Source organism: Oryza glaberrima, chromosome 1 (assembly GCF_000147395.1).
Source record: "Oryza glaberrima chromosome 1, OglaRS2, whole genome shotgun sequence".
In the NCBI taxonomy this organism is placed as follows: Eukaryota; Viridiplantae; Streptophyta; class Magnoliopsida; order Poales; family Poaceae; genus Oryza; species Oryza glaberrima.
Genome location: NC_068326.1, coordinates 10,155,080 through 10,170,947, shown reverse-complemented (window position 1 = coordinate 10,170,947; position 15,868 = coordinate 10,155,080). Strand labels below are relative to the sequence as shown.

At 43.1% G+C, this 15,868-nt stretch overlaps 2 protein-coding genes across 2 annotated transcripts; one reads left to right on the top strand and one right to left on the bottom strand.

Moving 5' to 3' along the window:
* The first annotated feature begins 279 nt into the window (after positions 1 to 279).
* On the top strand, positions 280 to 3,990 carry LOC127781042 (pentatricopeptide repeat-containing protein At4g01990, mitochondrial-like). The gene is made up of 2 exons (XM_052307959.1): positions 280 to 704; positions 2,407 to 3,990. The coding sequence occupies exons 1-2, from the start codon at positions 378 to 380 to the stop codon at positions 3,646 to 3,648; spliced, it is 1,569 nt and encodes a 522-aa protein (XP_052163919.1). The 5' UTR covers positions 280 to 377; the 3' UTR covers positions 3,649 to 3,990.
* A 1,204-nt stretch (positions 3,991 to 5,194) lies between these two features.
* On the bottom strand, positions 5,195 to 10,164 carry LOC127757376 (acyl-CoA-binding domain-containing protein 4-like). The gene is made up of 9 exons (XM_052282879.1): positions 9,463 to 10,164; positions 7,610 to 8,143; positions 7,039 to 7,104; positions 6,773 to 6,939; positions 6,548 to 6,695; positions 6,377 to 6,467; positions 5,941 to 6,290; positions 5,752 to 5,856; positions 5,195 to 5,650 (listed from the first exon to the last, which is right to left on the bottom strand). The coding sequence occupies exons 1-9, from the start codon at positions 9,574 to 9,576 to the stop codon at positions 5,351 to 5,353; spliced, it is 1,875 nt and encodes a 624-aa protein (XP_052138839.1). The 5' UTR covers positions 9,577 to 10,164; the 3' UTR covers positions 5,195 to 5,350.
* Between the last annotated feature and the right edge of the window lie 5,704 nt (positions 10,165 to 15,868).

Sequence of the window (15,868 nt, the reverse complement as noted above, 5' to 3'; positions counted from 1 at the left end):
ATAAGTTTTGTTATCTGTGATACAAATCTTACATCCACTTTGTTAAATTTTGATATAGGAGTATGTCAAAGTGGTTAACGACGTGATTCTGTGAAACTCTAGGATCATAGTACTTGGTGTTATTTGTAACGTGCTAAAATCCATATGGCTCTATACAATTTGAATCAAAGGAGGTAAGGTTTAATAAAATTTACTCCCTCTTTCTTTTTTTCTTTTTTTTTTACATTGAGTTGAAGGCTTGAACCGGATTGTGAATAGGGGAAAATGCTCCCCGATGCTTGCAAATTACAGCCCACTCATCGCCGCCGATTTTCCCCCATCTTCTTCTTCTCTCCCGCACTCCAAAGTCGAAACCCTCCCAAAACCCTAAACCCCCCATGGCGCCGCCCGTCCCCACTGCCGCCGCTCGCCTCGTCCTCCGCCGCCTCCTCTCCACGGCGGTCGCCGAGGCGGAGGCGGCGGCCGTGGCTCCCGCCGTCGAGAAGGCCGCGGCGAAGGGCGCCAAGACGGCGGCGGCGGCGGGGGAGGAGAAGGACGCGCGGTCGCTGTACCGGCGGCTCTCGGCGCTCGGGGGCGCGGGGGAAGGGAGCGTGTCGCGGGTGATGAACAAGTGGGTGCGCGAGGGGCGGGAGGCGCGCGCGGCGGATCTCGCCAAGTACGTCAAGGAGCTTCGCAAGTACAAGCGCCACGCCCACGCCCTCGAGGTATGTGCGATTGTGCATCATATCACTTTTGCTAGGAGAGATGCCATTTTGCAGGAGCGATTGGCGATCGAAAATGAGGTGTTACCCAATTTTGCACCAGTTGGGGGGATAGGAGTTGGCAATGGCCTGATTTGTATGCGAATACACTTACGTTTGGCAGCAACGAGAACGGGGACTCAGCAAATTGAACTGTTTTGATAGTTCAGGGTTGTTAGAGTTCAAGGATCGTCTTGAGAACCAGACCTTTTGAGTAGTTCAGGGGTTCCAATGGATTTTTTTCCTCTGGTTAGTTCAGTTTTTTAGTCTAGGTTCGTTTATTTTAATATGGATTTAGTTCCACCTGCTAGATTGATTGCTTCCATTGTATTGGGGACTTTAATTATCTTAGTTTTAACCTTGGTAATTACACCTGCTAGATTGATTGGGTTCATTGTATTGGGGACTTGTTATCCAAAATATGCAAATTATTCTAGTCTTTTTAGAAAATGAAGCAAATTATTCTAGTGCTCTTAACTTTAGAAGGCTGTAGTTTACTTCTGGATTTTGTGTGCTAGGCCCAATTCACTTTGTATCCTTATTTTTTGAGGAAATTTTGCCTTATCTTCTTTTGCTTTCTTTGTTTCAAGTTTCAAGTTGCAGCTGCCAAATATGGTTACCTACGCCCCTGACATGTAATTTGTCTCAAGTTGTCTGTGCGATGGCGTGGTTACCTCAGGATGCTGGTTTTGTTTTACAATGTCTGTGTTTCTAGCGTAAATATGTCATTGACCCTGAATGGACATAAATTTTATTCATATATGTTTCATAAGCCTACATCCATGTGACTTTTGGTTCTGTAGAATGGAATTTTCCAGAGGTCCAAGCATAGAACAAAATATTGTAAAACTTGTTTCAAAATTATTACCATAACAGTTCCAGATGACAATTAATCGAATAGCATGACCATGGAGATGAAACTGATAACCTCTGTAGATCCTACAGAGGGATTTCAATGCCAGTTGTAAAACAAACCTTCACTTGTTGTCTTTCAAATGGCTGAGGATGGATGAAGCTCTGAGGAGAGAAGCAGCGAAGAGTGGTGAGAAGGTGGAGGTGGTGCCGATATGGCAATGATGCGGGGAAGGAAGGGGATGGAATGGTGCATAGATGTGAGGGGATAAAAGGAACTCGAGGGAGGGAATGGTGCAGGGAGGTTGGCAACATGAGAGGAATATTTGGTGCAGAGAGGTGCCTGCGGTAGAGAGAAAGCGGTTGCATCTTGTGTTTAGTAGCGACGCAGGGAAGACCAGCATTGGAGGTTAGAGGGGGTGGAATGCACTATCCAGATATTTTGGGGTCTAGGGATTTTTAAGCCATTTAAGGTCAGGATGGTGGGCTCGGTGTTTTCTCCCTGCCAATTCACTGACTGACTCCATTTAGATGATGTAGCATACTCTTTTGCAAGAAAACCTGCCTGCTTTTGACATGGTAGATGTTGTTCAGCATGTTAAGCAGATAAATGGACATATTTTCTGCCTATATTGCAATAAAAATAATAGCATGTTGTTACAACTATATTCTCAGTTATCCTCAAGGTCTGAAAAGATTAGTAGTACTGAACTTCTCAACATATCTTGTTTCATACCAGTCTGTATGTACTTCTGTTATTGGTTTTTGTTTATTATGCTTATGCAACATTTTTTTTTCTTGATTTCTTTGGCAGTTGATGGAATGGATGGTTAACACTAAGGGTATGAACATGTCATACACTAACCATGCCATACGTTTGGATCTCATTTATAAAGTGCGTGGCATTGAAGCAGCAGAACAATACTTTGCTGGCCTCCCTGATCCAGGCAAGAACCATAGAACTTATGGTGCACTTTTGAACTGTTATTGCTCTGCTAAAATGGAAGACAAAGCAACAGACATCTATCGCAAGATGGACGAACTAGGAATCTCATCCAGTACTCTTCCTATCAACAACCTGATGTCTCTTTACGTGAAGATAGGCCAGCATAGGAAGGTTACAAGCCTGTTTGAGGAGATGAAAGTGAAGAATGTTAAACCGGATAACCTCACATGCTGCCTGCTGATGAGTAGCTATGCAGCATTGAACAAGATAGATACTGTTGGAGAGGTTCTAAAAGAAATGGAAGGAAAAAAAGTGGCTCTAGGGTGGTCTGCATATAGCACACTCGCTTCCCTCTATGTGAATGCTAATATGGTTGAAGAAGCGGAATCTGCTTTGAAGAAACTCGAGAGTCTCATCGATGTTCAAGCTGGCAGGCAGCCTTTTGATTTCCTTATGAGCCTATATGCATCAGTAGGCAATCTGAGTGAGGTCAACAGAGTGTGGAACCTGATAAAGGCTAATTTTCAGAAGGTGACTAACACCAGCTACCTCGGCATGCTTCAAGCTCTTTATAAACTCAATGACGATGATCGCATGAAGCAGATTTATGAGGATTGGGAATCTAATTATGAAAATTATGATGCGAGGCTGACAAATATGATGACCCGAGCACATCTAAGAAATGGCTTGACCAAGGAAGCTGAATTACTATGGGAGAAGGTCAAGGAAAAAGGTGCAGAATTTGATTCCAAAACATGTGAGTTGTTTCTAGAGCATTACATGGGGAAAGGGGACATGACCTCCGCTTTGAACTGGGTTGAAAATATGACCAAACTTCCCAGGAAGAAATCGAAGCTAGATCAGGAGAAGATCAGCTGTTTCTTGAAGTATTTCGAAGAGCACAAGGATGTGGAAGGTGCCGAAAGGTTTCTCAACTGCTTGAGAACGTCAGGATGCATTGATGGCAAGGCATATGAGTCCCTCCTGCGGACCTACTTGGCGGCTGGCAAGACAAGCCGTTCGATCCGCCAAAGGATCAAGGAAGATAAGATTGAGATATGCTATGGCATCGGGAAATTACTCAAGAGGATTGGCGACAAGGGACGCTGAAATGTTTATCCTCGGTAATTTTACTTTGTCGGTGACACGTGATTCTTCGGCGAGCGGCACAAAGCAGATTCGTTTGAGTGAACTGTTCTCCCTTCTTCCTACTGCTCCATGTAGAGGATGATATACCTCATGGCTAGGATGCTGTTCCAGCCTTTTCTTGCTTTTTTTTTCAAGAAGCAGAGGCATGCTAGGGTAAAGGGTTTTTTCTTCAAGTGCAACGTGTAGTCTTGTCTGAGGAGGCTTTTCTCCAACACTTCTTTTTTGCTTACTTTCTGAACGAAATGGCTTCTCCAGACATACAGTACTGAAGCAAGAATCCTACTACAGAATCGTTGCTGTTTCCATCTCTTGTAGTCAGTGTGCTATCAGTTTGATGCCCTGACAATGATATGTGCATGCTAGTCCCAAGTGTGTTGTGGATAAGTCTTTGTGAACAGGAGAAGCCATTCGGACAGGAAGTAATTGCGTGCAGAACGAGAGACAAGGCCTTGAACACCTTGCATAGGCTTCTGTCTTGTCATCCCGTGCAAAGGGATCGAATATGTTAAATCAAATTTGAGGTAATTTATTTGGTCAAAAAAAAATGGTCCCGAGTTGAACCTTTTTAATTCATATAGGGGCGAGATGTGTGAGTGGAACCTTTTTAATTCAAATTTGATTGCTAGAGGTAGCTGTAATATGAGATGGAGGCTGTGTGGTAAGATATTTTCTCTAAGATAATAGTTGCTTCGATGAATCAATAATTTGTTAAAGTTATCATGGGTGCCAATATACCATAGGTCGGAGAATCAAGATTGGCATAACCTATTTTTTTTTTCGGGATTTCACTGTTGATGACATTGGTTTAAAATTTGAATGTTCAACCATGCAATATCGGTTTTTATCCAATTGTCAAGTTCGTAATAACAACTAAAATACCAACATCATTAACCCATCAATGTAAAACTAGAGAGTATATCTATTATCCGTACATTGCCTGATGTGGGCGATATGAATCCTAATCTCTGGCCGTGACTGCGACAAAAGTAGTACTACTACAACAACTCAATCAATTGGTCATCTATACCCAATTTTGCTTTTGAATTCTCTCTTCGTCCACTCGTTTACTCCCTTGTGCCATTTTTACTGTCAGACATGGATTGGACTGATCAATCCTTACAGGCTACAGCTAGTACTGATTGCAGGCTCTGCTCAACTGTCGTTCAGCGTGAAACAGACACGATGGAAAATGAAGCAAAATCGTTCAGTACTTGTACTAAATCAGAAAAGAACATGCTTGAGAGTCCATGATAACTCATCCTAGGCTGTGTTTAGTTCAGCGCAAAGTTTATATTTTTGGTTGAAATTAAAGATGATATGACTGAAAAGTTGTGTGTTTATGACAAGTTGATGTGATGAAAAAGTGATACAAACTTTGGATCTAAACACAGCCCTACTCACAAAACCTTTTCCATGAAGGCAATTGACTCCATATAATGACAATAACTGCTTAAAGCACCCAAAAAAAAAAACTAGTCGCATCAAACTAGCACTATATCAATATATCTAACACGCAGGAAGAAGAAAATTGGGCATTATCAGGAACAATTACACAAGGTTACTGGTCTTATTTTTGTCAACCAGGATGACTATTTTACAAGAGCAGATTAACAGATCAACATCAGAGGCCAAGATCACAAGTGTTAAAACAAGAAAAGAGGTGTCACTTGCCAGCTCCAGGCCCTCCCAGCGTGAGCACAACATCGTGCAGGTCACTGCCGCCCCTCTCCGGTTCAGACTTGATGATCTTCGCCGCTGCCGCCGCTGCAGACGCCGGGAATGCTTGCCGGGCATGGTGGCTGCAGTCCGGCAGCACGAAGCCCGTCGCCTGTGGCACGGGCCGGGCATGAACCGGGATGGCGTGGGCGAGCACCGGGCGCTGCTGCTGCTGCTGCGGGGGAATGGCCGAGCTCATCAGAATCGGATGGTGCAACGTCGGTCTCGGAGCCGTTACTCCCGGACCCTGATATGGAAGTAGGAATGGCGGGAAATGTCATGAGAATGCGAGGATGAACAATGTGTATCATCATCTGCAATTAGCTTTTTCGGATGCGAATTGCTTACAGGAGCGAAAAGGACGCCTCTGAAGAGCTGTCCATTCACGACAGCGGTCATGAGGTACCCTGAATCGAAAGCTCCATCGATAGTCCCATGAACCTCTGCGCCGATCTGTAGACAAGCAATTCATCAAGAGACATGAACAATATGGCACGCCAGAGGTGGAAGAAGAGTGCTGTGAAAAGAGTGCCATACAAGGGGTGGAGTAGGCGGGCGGTGGTGCGGCTTGGGTTCAGCTGCTAGGAACTGCACTTCATGCCGCTGCTGCGGAGCAATGGTGCGGAGGAACTGATCCGTCTTCAGGGTCCTCGGTGACACACCTCCAGCAGCCCTCAGAGTGCCATTGGTGTTGAGGCGAACAAACGGTTGCAGGGCTGAGATTGATCCGTTAGGAGATGCCGAAAGCTTCTGAGCTCCATTCTGCTCCTGATCAGATTGGGATGGTGAAGAGTGCTGAGAAAGTGACAGTGAGTGCTCCTCCTGCTCCGACTCGGTCTCTTTCAGTCGAACATCGCCAGTTCTCCTCCTTTTCACATGGCCATTCTCTGAAAAGAACGTAAACGATGTAGCCATTGGATGTAAACATAACGATGACAACTGTACATTTTAGTTTTGTAAGATATTTTCTTACCGAGACCACGCAAGAACGGGTTTCTTTGTTCGATTTCTGCTTCCCGAGATCTTGGACCAAGTTCTCCATTACTCATGTTTGGATCTCTTTGCTGTAATATCCCATTCATGATATTAAGTTTTGCGGAAGAAATTAACATCAAGCCTACTCATAAGAAAGTTAGGTACTCACATTTTCTGTTCTCAAGAATTTTCGCCTCTCCTGGCTCCAGTGGTTGCTTAGAACTTTGCACATTGAGATGTTGTAACGGCCATTTGGATGCTCAGAGCCCAACTGAAGAATGAGCAGCTCATTCAGGGGCCGTTCATCTTCACCACACCTGTGAATTTGCCAGGTATGTCAAATTGCTCCCCAGATATATAGTAGTACCGTGCTAAATTTTTCATGCAAACTTACCCTCCGTAAATTGCGATATCGGTATTCAGGACAACCGCGCTATGAGAAAACCGTCCTTGCGGTTGCTGCCCACATATCTCAAGCTGTGTCCACGACCGATTTGCAACATCAAGAATCCAGGCATCACTGTAGTATTGCTTATCACCAACTCCTCCAATAACATAGACCTACACGATGTGCGCATTGCTTAGAAAGTGGCACAAAAGATTTTTCTTTTTTCCCTCACAAAATTTTATAACTCCATTGTTCCAATAATTGGTGCTCACCTTAGATCCAACACCTACAGCAGCGTGGCCAGCTCGAACACCAGGTGAGGCCCCTTTTACTGCAAACTGTAAAATCAGCAACAACATTATCAGAGACGAGCAAAAATTCACTGAGCATTTCTAATGTAACACAATGGACTATAGTTTTCAAGCTGGTATAAAAGCAAATTGCAGTAGTTTCAGTCTAGTCATCAACGGTTAGGAAAGTGTTTATTCAGCACTGACAGGTTAGTTAGAAGTGTTAGTTATACAAATCATTAGTACTCCTATGAGCTGTGGCACTGTGAGAGGTAGACCAACCAAATTACCGACAAAACGTACACACTGAAAAATTATGTCACAGTCGTACTACACTATTACTAATACACGCAGAGGCAAAAGAAGTCAGCATCAGAAATCAATAAGCTCCTGAAATTTTGCATAGTGGCATCTAATCCTAGCAGCAGCAGTGCAGGCAGAGGCAGGACGGTGTGGAGGCCGAAAGCAACGGTGGCGATCTGCACCGGAAACATCAGCATCTGCCCCCCCCCCCCCCCCCCCCAACATGCGTGACAGGGACGGGACCCCTTACCCTTGACCACGCCATGGCGTCCATGTCGAGCACGTCCACCTCGCCGTGGTACCGGTCGCCGCAGTCGCCGCCGTAGACGACCAGCCGGCTGCCCACAGCGACGGCGCCGTGGCTGTCCCTCGGCGCGGGCACGACGTCGCCCTTCACCTCCGGCGACGACCACGTCATGGTGGCCACGTCCAGGACGTGCACGTCGTTGAGGTAGTTCCCCTCCCCCTCGCCGCTGCCGCCGAACACCACCAGCCGGTCGCCGCCGCCGCACGCAGTCACCGTGTGGCTCTCGCGCGGCGACGGCGGCGTGCCCTTGCACGGCGGCTTGGTCCACTCCTTGGTCCGGAGGTCGAGCACGTGGAGGTCGTTCACCTTCTTGGACCCGTTGGTGCCGCCGAACACCATCATCCGGTGGCCGACCAGCGCCGCGCCGTGGCTGTCACGCGTCCCCGGCCGCGCCCCTGTCGTCGCCAGCGAGCTCCACGCCATCGTCTCCAGGTTCAGCGTCAGCACGTCGCTGAAATGCAGCCCGCCGCAGCACCCCTGCTCCATCCACATCCATCAGTTTAATTTGCAACTTCATCACAAAGAAAAAAAAAACATTGCATAATTGTAGATTAAGCTGTATGCTCCCACTAAACTAGACAATCGACAGAAAATCAGTTGCATTTCATCGCAGCAAAGAACATTGCACGGAAACTGTTTTTTTTTTCAGCATAATTGCAGGTTAAGCTGTTCTGCAGTCCTACTAAACTTCACTGTTGATTGAAAATCAGTTGCATTTTCTCACAGCAAAAAACATTGTAAAAAAAAAACTGGTTTCTCAGCATAATTGCAGGTTAAGCTGCGCTGCTCCTACCAAACTGACCATAGACTTAAAAGTCAGTTGCATTTCGTCACAGCAAAGAACATGGCAAAACAGAAGATTGGTTTTTTCAGCGTAATTTCAGGTTAAACTGTAACTGCTACTAAACAGGTGCTAATTAAGAGCATTAAAAGAGCGATCTTTCGGTCGGTGAATCACAGCATATCAAGAGGCAAAGAAAGGGAGTGGTCCAAAAGCCAGGGGGAAAGAGAAAGAACAGCAACGAAAAGGTCCTCTTGCTTCTTTTTCGTTTGTTTTTTTCTTAGTACATTTGCCACTAACTTCCACCGGCCTATTGAATGAGTTCAGTGGAATCACTGCAAATGAAATTTCTGAAGAACAACTGTTCCAAAACAATTGTTTCAGTGTTTGTAATGTTCATGGAAAAAAAAACAGGTTTTCATCCTACTACTTCTATAGAAGATTATCTGAGGTGATAAAAAAGACAAGTAACATATATTTGCAGGTGATGACAAACTGACAGTAATCTATCGATCAAAAGGAAAAGCTACTTTCTTTTGCTACTACTACAACTTTTTCATCCAGGAGGAATATTACAGCAAGGACTGACTTCTCACGGTCTTCAACTTTAGTTGAAAGCTGCTAAACATTTTGCTACATCATTCATCACAGGGGACCTCGCTACAACAGGACAAAACCCAAACTCCACAAGATTAACACCCCCAAAAAGACGCCTCCTTTTCTTCTCCTAAAAAAGAATTCACAGCCTCCTCATCAAGTTCAGCCTAATCTAAAAAAAACTAAGAAAACCATCGACATATGCTTCCAATTGCAGAGAGAGAGAGAGAGAGAGGGAGCACAACTATCTAACGAGGTTCATGGATGATACAACATGCAAACTGAGGAAGAAGAAGAAGAAGATGTGATCAAGCGAAGAAGCAGAGGAATGTGCAGAAGCAGAATCTTGCAGGAGCCATTTTTTTTTATGAAGAGGAGAGTTGGGAGGGATTGGGATTCATGGATAATAAGCACATACCCCAAAGACGTAGACGACGCCCTCGAAGAAGCAAGCGGAGTGCCCCCATCTCTCCGGAGGGTTGAAGCCCACCACCTTTGGATACAGCCACATTGCCTTCCTCCTCCTCTCCATCTCTCTACCTCTCTCTCTCTCTCTCTCTCTCTCACACACACACACACTTCTTGTCTACACTATCTCCTTCCTACTACTACTACTCTGATGAAGTCTGAATGAATGAAGGAGAAAGAAGACGACGGCGACGCTGAGAAGAAGAAAAGGAGAGAACCACCGTGTAAACAAAGTAGTCACACCAAGAGGTCCCTGTTGCTGATGAGATTTGCCACAAAGGAAGGAGGAGGAGGGGGGGGGGGGGGGGCTCAGCTAGTGAGGCATCACACATCAATCCATCACTCACTGTCACTCACTCACTCAGCTCACTGCTACTGAGAGATGGACAGGAAAAGATTGGGGCCTCTCAATTCATGTCCAAGGTTTGCTCCTCCACTTCCACCACCACCACACAGTACTGTGACAACCAACACACCACAGGACGGCTCACTGCTGCTGCTGCTCAAAGGGAAGAAGAACAGCAACAACTCCAGTGGCCATGCAAAGCGAAGCCGTCTGCTCTGCTTGCTGTGTGTGTGGCCGTGTGGTAGGGAGTAGTAGGGCTAGCAAGTAGGAGTAGCAGCATCTATGTAGAGAGAGAGAGAGATTGAGGGAGATGTGCATGGGGAAATGTGTGCGTGGGAATGTGTGAGGAGGTGGTGGCATAGGAGGAGAGAAAGGGGGAGTATCTGGTGAGTGCACACATGTACATGTACACATACACAGACGTTCTGCGGTTACAATATCCGGATTCACGGAACAGTCGTCTGGTTTTTTCACTTCGAAGAAAATTTAGCAATAATGGTTCTGTTCGTTTGGAAAATGACTACTACATAGGTTTGAAAATAAACTTGTACTACTAGTCTACTAGTCAAAAGATCGGATTAACATGGCTTCTCCGTATTATCACTAGCTAAATATTCATCAAAACCTTCTAAAAATCTTCATCTCCCTTAGATAAAATCACAGTAGTGTGTTCTTTTCTAAGGAATGAAACAATTCCTTTCAGCAGCACCTTCTCAGGTTTCTAAATGATACGATTTTCGCAGAGATTTATATATATATGATTCCTTAATAAAACTATTTTAATTTATTTTTATAATTTTACAGGAGTTAATTTGTTTGCGTGTAGTATTCTCGAATAGCTTTTATACAATCATTCAACTATTTAGCCATCTCAATGTTCAAAAAAGAAAAATCTCAATCAAACTAAGGCAACCAAGCGAGTAGCCGCTTGATTTATCGTAGATGATACTAAATTAGTACATGTTTGATTAATTAAGTATTATAAACTTGAAAACAAATTTATACTATGATTTTTTAAATAAACTTCTTATATACGAAGTTTTGTCAAAAATCGTAATTCCTCTATTACAAAATTTAAGATATTACATCTTTCAAATTTATCCTACAATATAGGAGTAAGAGATTTTGTTTTAGTATTTCTCATCAGTCATCTTGCCATCTTCTGTACTGGTTTATTCTCTACCTTTCCCTTTTTCTATACTAGCTAGTTTATCCCCCCCCCCCCCCCCCCCAACTATTAGCTTTTGAACTATTTTATTTTCCTACCATCACATTTTGAACTATGCCTTGCCTTTCTGTCACTTTCTTAATTTTGGTAAGAAAAAAAAAGACATACTATCTCGTATTATCGGATGGAGAGGGTACTAGTATTATTTAGCCGTTTGAAAAATAAAACCACCATAATTCAGTGATACTCTCTCTGTCCCAAAACAACACAACCTAAGACTTCGAGGGGACATAATCCAGTACAACGAATCTGGATAGACCTATCCAGATTCATTGCACTAGATTATGTCCCATCGAAGTCCTAGATTAGGTTTTTTTGATGAAGGGATTACTCCAGTAGCCAATACCAGCTGAAAATATTAATAGGGTGGTGTTTGGATGGGAGGGAGTTATTTTAGTCCCTCTCACAAAAATTTTAATCACTCCTATCCCAAACAGCCCCTACGGCTAAGTTGGATTTTTTTTTAAGAAGAATAGGGGATTTGTGATTTGTCTAAGGGCCCGTTTAGTTCCCCAAATTTTTTTTCCAAAAACATCACATCAAATCTTTGGACACATACATGAAACATTAAATATAGATAAACAGAAAAACTAATTGCACAGTTATGGGAGAAATCGCGAGACGAATCTTTTAAGCCTAATTAGTCCGTGATTAGCCATAAGTGCTACAGTAACCCACATGTGCTAATGACGGCTTAATTAGTCTCAAAAGATTCGTCTCGCGGTTTACAGGCGAGTTCTGAAATTAGTTTTTTTATTCGTGTCCAAAAACCCCTTCCAACATCTGATCAAACGTTCGATGTGACACCCAAAAATTTTCTTTTCCCCAACTAAACCCACCCTAACTGAAAATGATGGGGAGGTGTGTGGGGGCGTCTGTCATTGGGGTGTGTGGGATGTGATGGGGAGGCGTGTCATGGGGTTCGGAGGTGGTGTGGTGCAGATTCTCAAGGTGGATGGGATTGCTGGCTGGCTGATCGGTGCTGGACCTGCTCCTTCCTTCTCTCGCTCTCTCACATGTGCTTCGCTTTGCTTTGCTTCCGGTGCTTCTCAATCTCACTCATCTCGTGGTAAACCAACTTGTGTCAATTGTCAGCTCGATCGTGATGAGGTTTTGGAGCACGCCGTAAAATGGAGAGCACGAAAGATACAGGTGGTTGAAATTTATATTGGTATTTTTTTTCTCTATTCGTAATTTAGTGCTATATGTCTATTTCTCCAACATTTTATGCCTCCCACTCTCTCTTTGTAATTTTGTGTTACTCCCTCCGCCCCATTTAAACTGCAATCATAAGTAAGTTTTTTGTCCAACTTTAATCCTCCGTCTTATTTGAAATTTTTTTATAATTAGTATTTTTTATGAGATGATAAAATATGAATATTACTTTCCTCGTGACTTATGTTTTCAAACTTTTTTAAAAAATTATAAATAAGACGGACGGTCAATGTTAGGCGCGGAAAACTATGGCTACACTTAAAATGGGATGGAGTGAATAGATGATAAATTTGTGATAATTATCTTCCCAAGCACGAAAGATACAGGTACTTGGGAAGTATGTGTAGTGTATTTATTTGAAGAAGAACAGTGCAAAGATACAAGAACGAGAAAAATGAAGAATTGAAATGTCACTACTTGTCAAATTTGTGTGATTCATAAAAAAACACGGGAATGCTTTAAATATGTTGTTTGGATGGTTTAAATGAAAAGGGTAAAGGAATTTAAACAGAGGAATTCCGTAGAATTTTGGAAGGTTGTTTCTTTGTTCCAAAGGACGCGTATGAAAATTTTATGTAGTAGTATTAAAATATTCCAAAACCCCTCTAGAAAACCTCCTTTAGAGGCTCCTTTGGAACAAGGGATTTGGTTAGGGCTATTTGGATTCAAATTACGTCAGAGCCTCTTAGTTTGAAGGATTTGGGGTCAGTTGTTTTCTTCAATTTATCGAGAATTCAAACAGAAGCTCGTCATGGTTTTGATTTAAGAGATATCCAATACACCATATCTCTTTATCTATCCACTCAACTCTATCCTAATAAAAAAAATCTCTTAAATTCCTTTGAGTTTCCTGCGAAGCACTCAACGGTCAATTCGACTAGCTGCTCTATTTTTCAATTTGTGTATGATTGCATATGTCACGACATATCCAATTCATGTAATTTTCCTATTACTTAAAGTTGGGAGGGGTCATATCAATTGAAGGATTAAGCTCTGTTCAGTTGTGCTTGTTGCGGCTATAATGTAGCGGGAAGCTGGGAACTAACCGCTTATCGTTTCGCTTATACTTATACTACTTATTAGCAAAATAAATTATGATAAAAATTTATATATTGTCCTTAGCGATTAAAAGCAAGCTAGTATTGTAAAATAAAGTAAAAAAAAAACCATAAAATCAACTCTACAATTTAGATTTAAATTCTAAAGTTTAACTTATATTATAAACATAAGTATAAGTGAAACGTTGAGCTATAAAATACCAATAGCAATAAATGAATGGTGATGGTTACGATTGTGTTGCCGCAGCTAGCTAAGCTGAGCAAGGCATTAGGTTTTGTTAGAAATTTGTATCAAAAATAATTGAAAGAATTTTATGAGAATGAACTAATGTTTCTACGTTCTAAAGAAGCCATTAATCTCATTTTTATTTACTGTCTTTTGAACGACTATTTTTATTTACTATCGAGATCACCATAAAAGTCCTAACTCTTATACGAAGTGCTAGTAACAACTAACGAGGTACAAGTAGTACACATAACACTGGTTAACATAAATACTAAGTACTGATAGGTATAGCAAATAACGCTGGGACTGTCTCCGTTTAAATTTGGTCCTGTTCATTAGAACTATGCAAAGCACTTCCAGGGAGCATCCTGTCATGCACAATCACAACACCCGATTCCCATCGCATTTGTTCCTTAGCTTGCCTCCAAAGTCACCACACCTCTCATCATCAGCTCATCGATCAGTAGTAGTACCACCACCACCACCACCACAAACCGAAGGATTGAATTCTCCTCATCTTGGTACAGGTAATTTAGATCAAAGCCCGGCGAGAGCGTTAGGACGCTGATGGCGACAAGAGAAAATAAAGGCTCACGCACACATGGCTAGTAGCGCCTGTGCTGCCCGGGCAATGCTGCTGAGGCTGAGGTGGTTGAGGGTGATAGATTTGCTTTGCTCCCTAGCTGGAGTAGCAGCCATGCTTGGCCCAAGTCAATGCGAAACAACAGCGGCTCGTGATAAGTTAGCATCACATCAGCTCGGGGAGAGAGAGGCCCCCAGTCTCCCCACCCACGTTGCAAACTCACCATAAACCCTCCTTTTGGAATGAAGGAATTGCAGAGAACTTTTTTGTGGATTAGTTCTTAAGATTTGTATAAACTTGTGGTTGTAAGTATATTGCAATAGATCGACTCATATATCTAGAGATGGATTAGAGGTGTAGATATCTGATCGGTTTTTTTAGTTGACCAATCACTTGGTGTTTGTTTCGTGTTTTTCAAAGGAGGCCGTGGTACATTGTGCATTTTGCACACTGCGAGGAGGGGATAAATGACTTCCATGTTAGAGTAGCATGGTTTTAACATTTTGAATAAACCCTAAATAAATGTTTCTGATAGATCAAGAACGTTGAGAGAATATAAGTATGTATATATTTTAAATTTAAATTTAGAACCGTTCTGACCATAACTAGTTATTCGATCACCAACCAGAATAGAAGTATGCTATTGCTTGCCTATAGTACCACACTAGCCAATAATTTTAGCAAGGATAAAGTATGAATTACCTCTTAAACTATTGTGGTGTATGAATTACTCCATAAAGTGTAAAATCAGACATTCACCCATAAAGTATAAAATCAGACATTCAACATTCTCAACTTTTTACACCGAAAAATTAACTCCCCTGAGCATTGTTTGGCCGCGGTTTTGGACTAGGCTAGTTGACGTGGCATTCAAACGTGTCAAACTTGTTTTAAAAAAGTACAACCAACAATGTAGTTAGCATTATTTAATAAAATAATGGGTAACCCCACATGTCACCCTCTTTCTCGCCCCATCCTCTTCCATCTCTCAGTCTCCATCTCCAATCCCAATAGGCTAGACCATTGAAGAGGTGGCGAGCCGGCGAGCGCCCTCCATGGCCGGCAGAGGAAGGCGATGGCGGCGTAGTGGCTGCTGTCATCGGAACCCCTCCTACGCTCTCTCCACACCAACAACAAGTAGATCCATATAGGGCGGTGGGAGAAGTGAGCTCGTAGAGGGTGGATCGTATTGTCCCTCATTTTCCATGGAGACCGGCAAGTACGAGCCTGTAGAGGACTCTGATAGAGGGTAGTGGCGCCGCCACGGCTACCAGAGAAGAAGGTGAAGGTGGACTTGTGAGAGGAGGAAAGGAAAAGGAGGCGAGGAGGTGCTGCGCAGGCTGGTGCTGAGGGGGTCGCTAGTAGACACCGACGTTGCTATGATACGAACGGGAAGATGGAGAGACGACGTCAGTCTATCACCTCCGCCACCGCTTCTGCTATTGCAGGCGCCATGGCCGAGTATCAACTCTATGTCCGTGAGAGAGATGAAGAGGTAAAGAAATGAAAATTGGGAGAAGAAAACTAGCACGGTTCAATAGATTTCTTTAGGATGTCATGTCACATCAAAACTACCTTGTTTTGGGATAGGTGTGTTTGGATCCAGGGACTTAACTTTAGTCTTTATATTTAGACACTAATTTAGAGTATTAAATATAGACTACTTATAAAACTAATTACATAAATGAAAGCTAATTTGA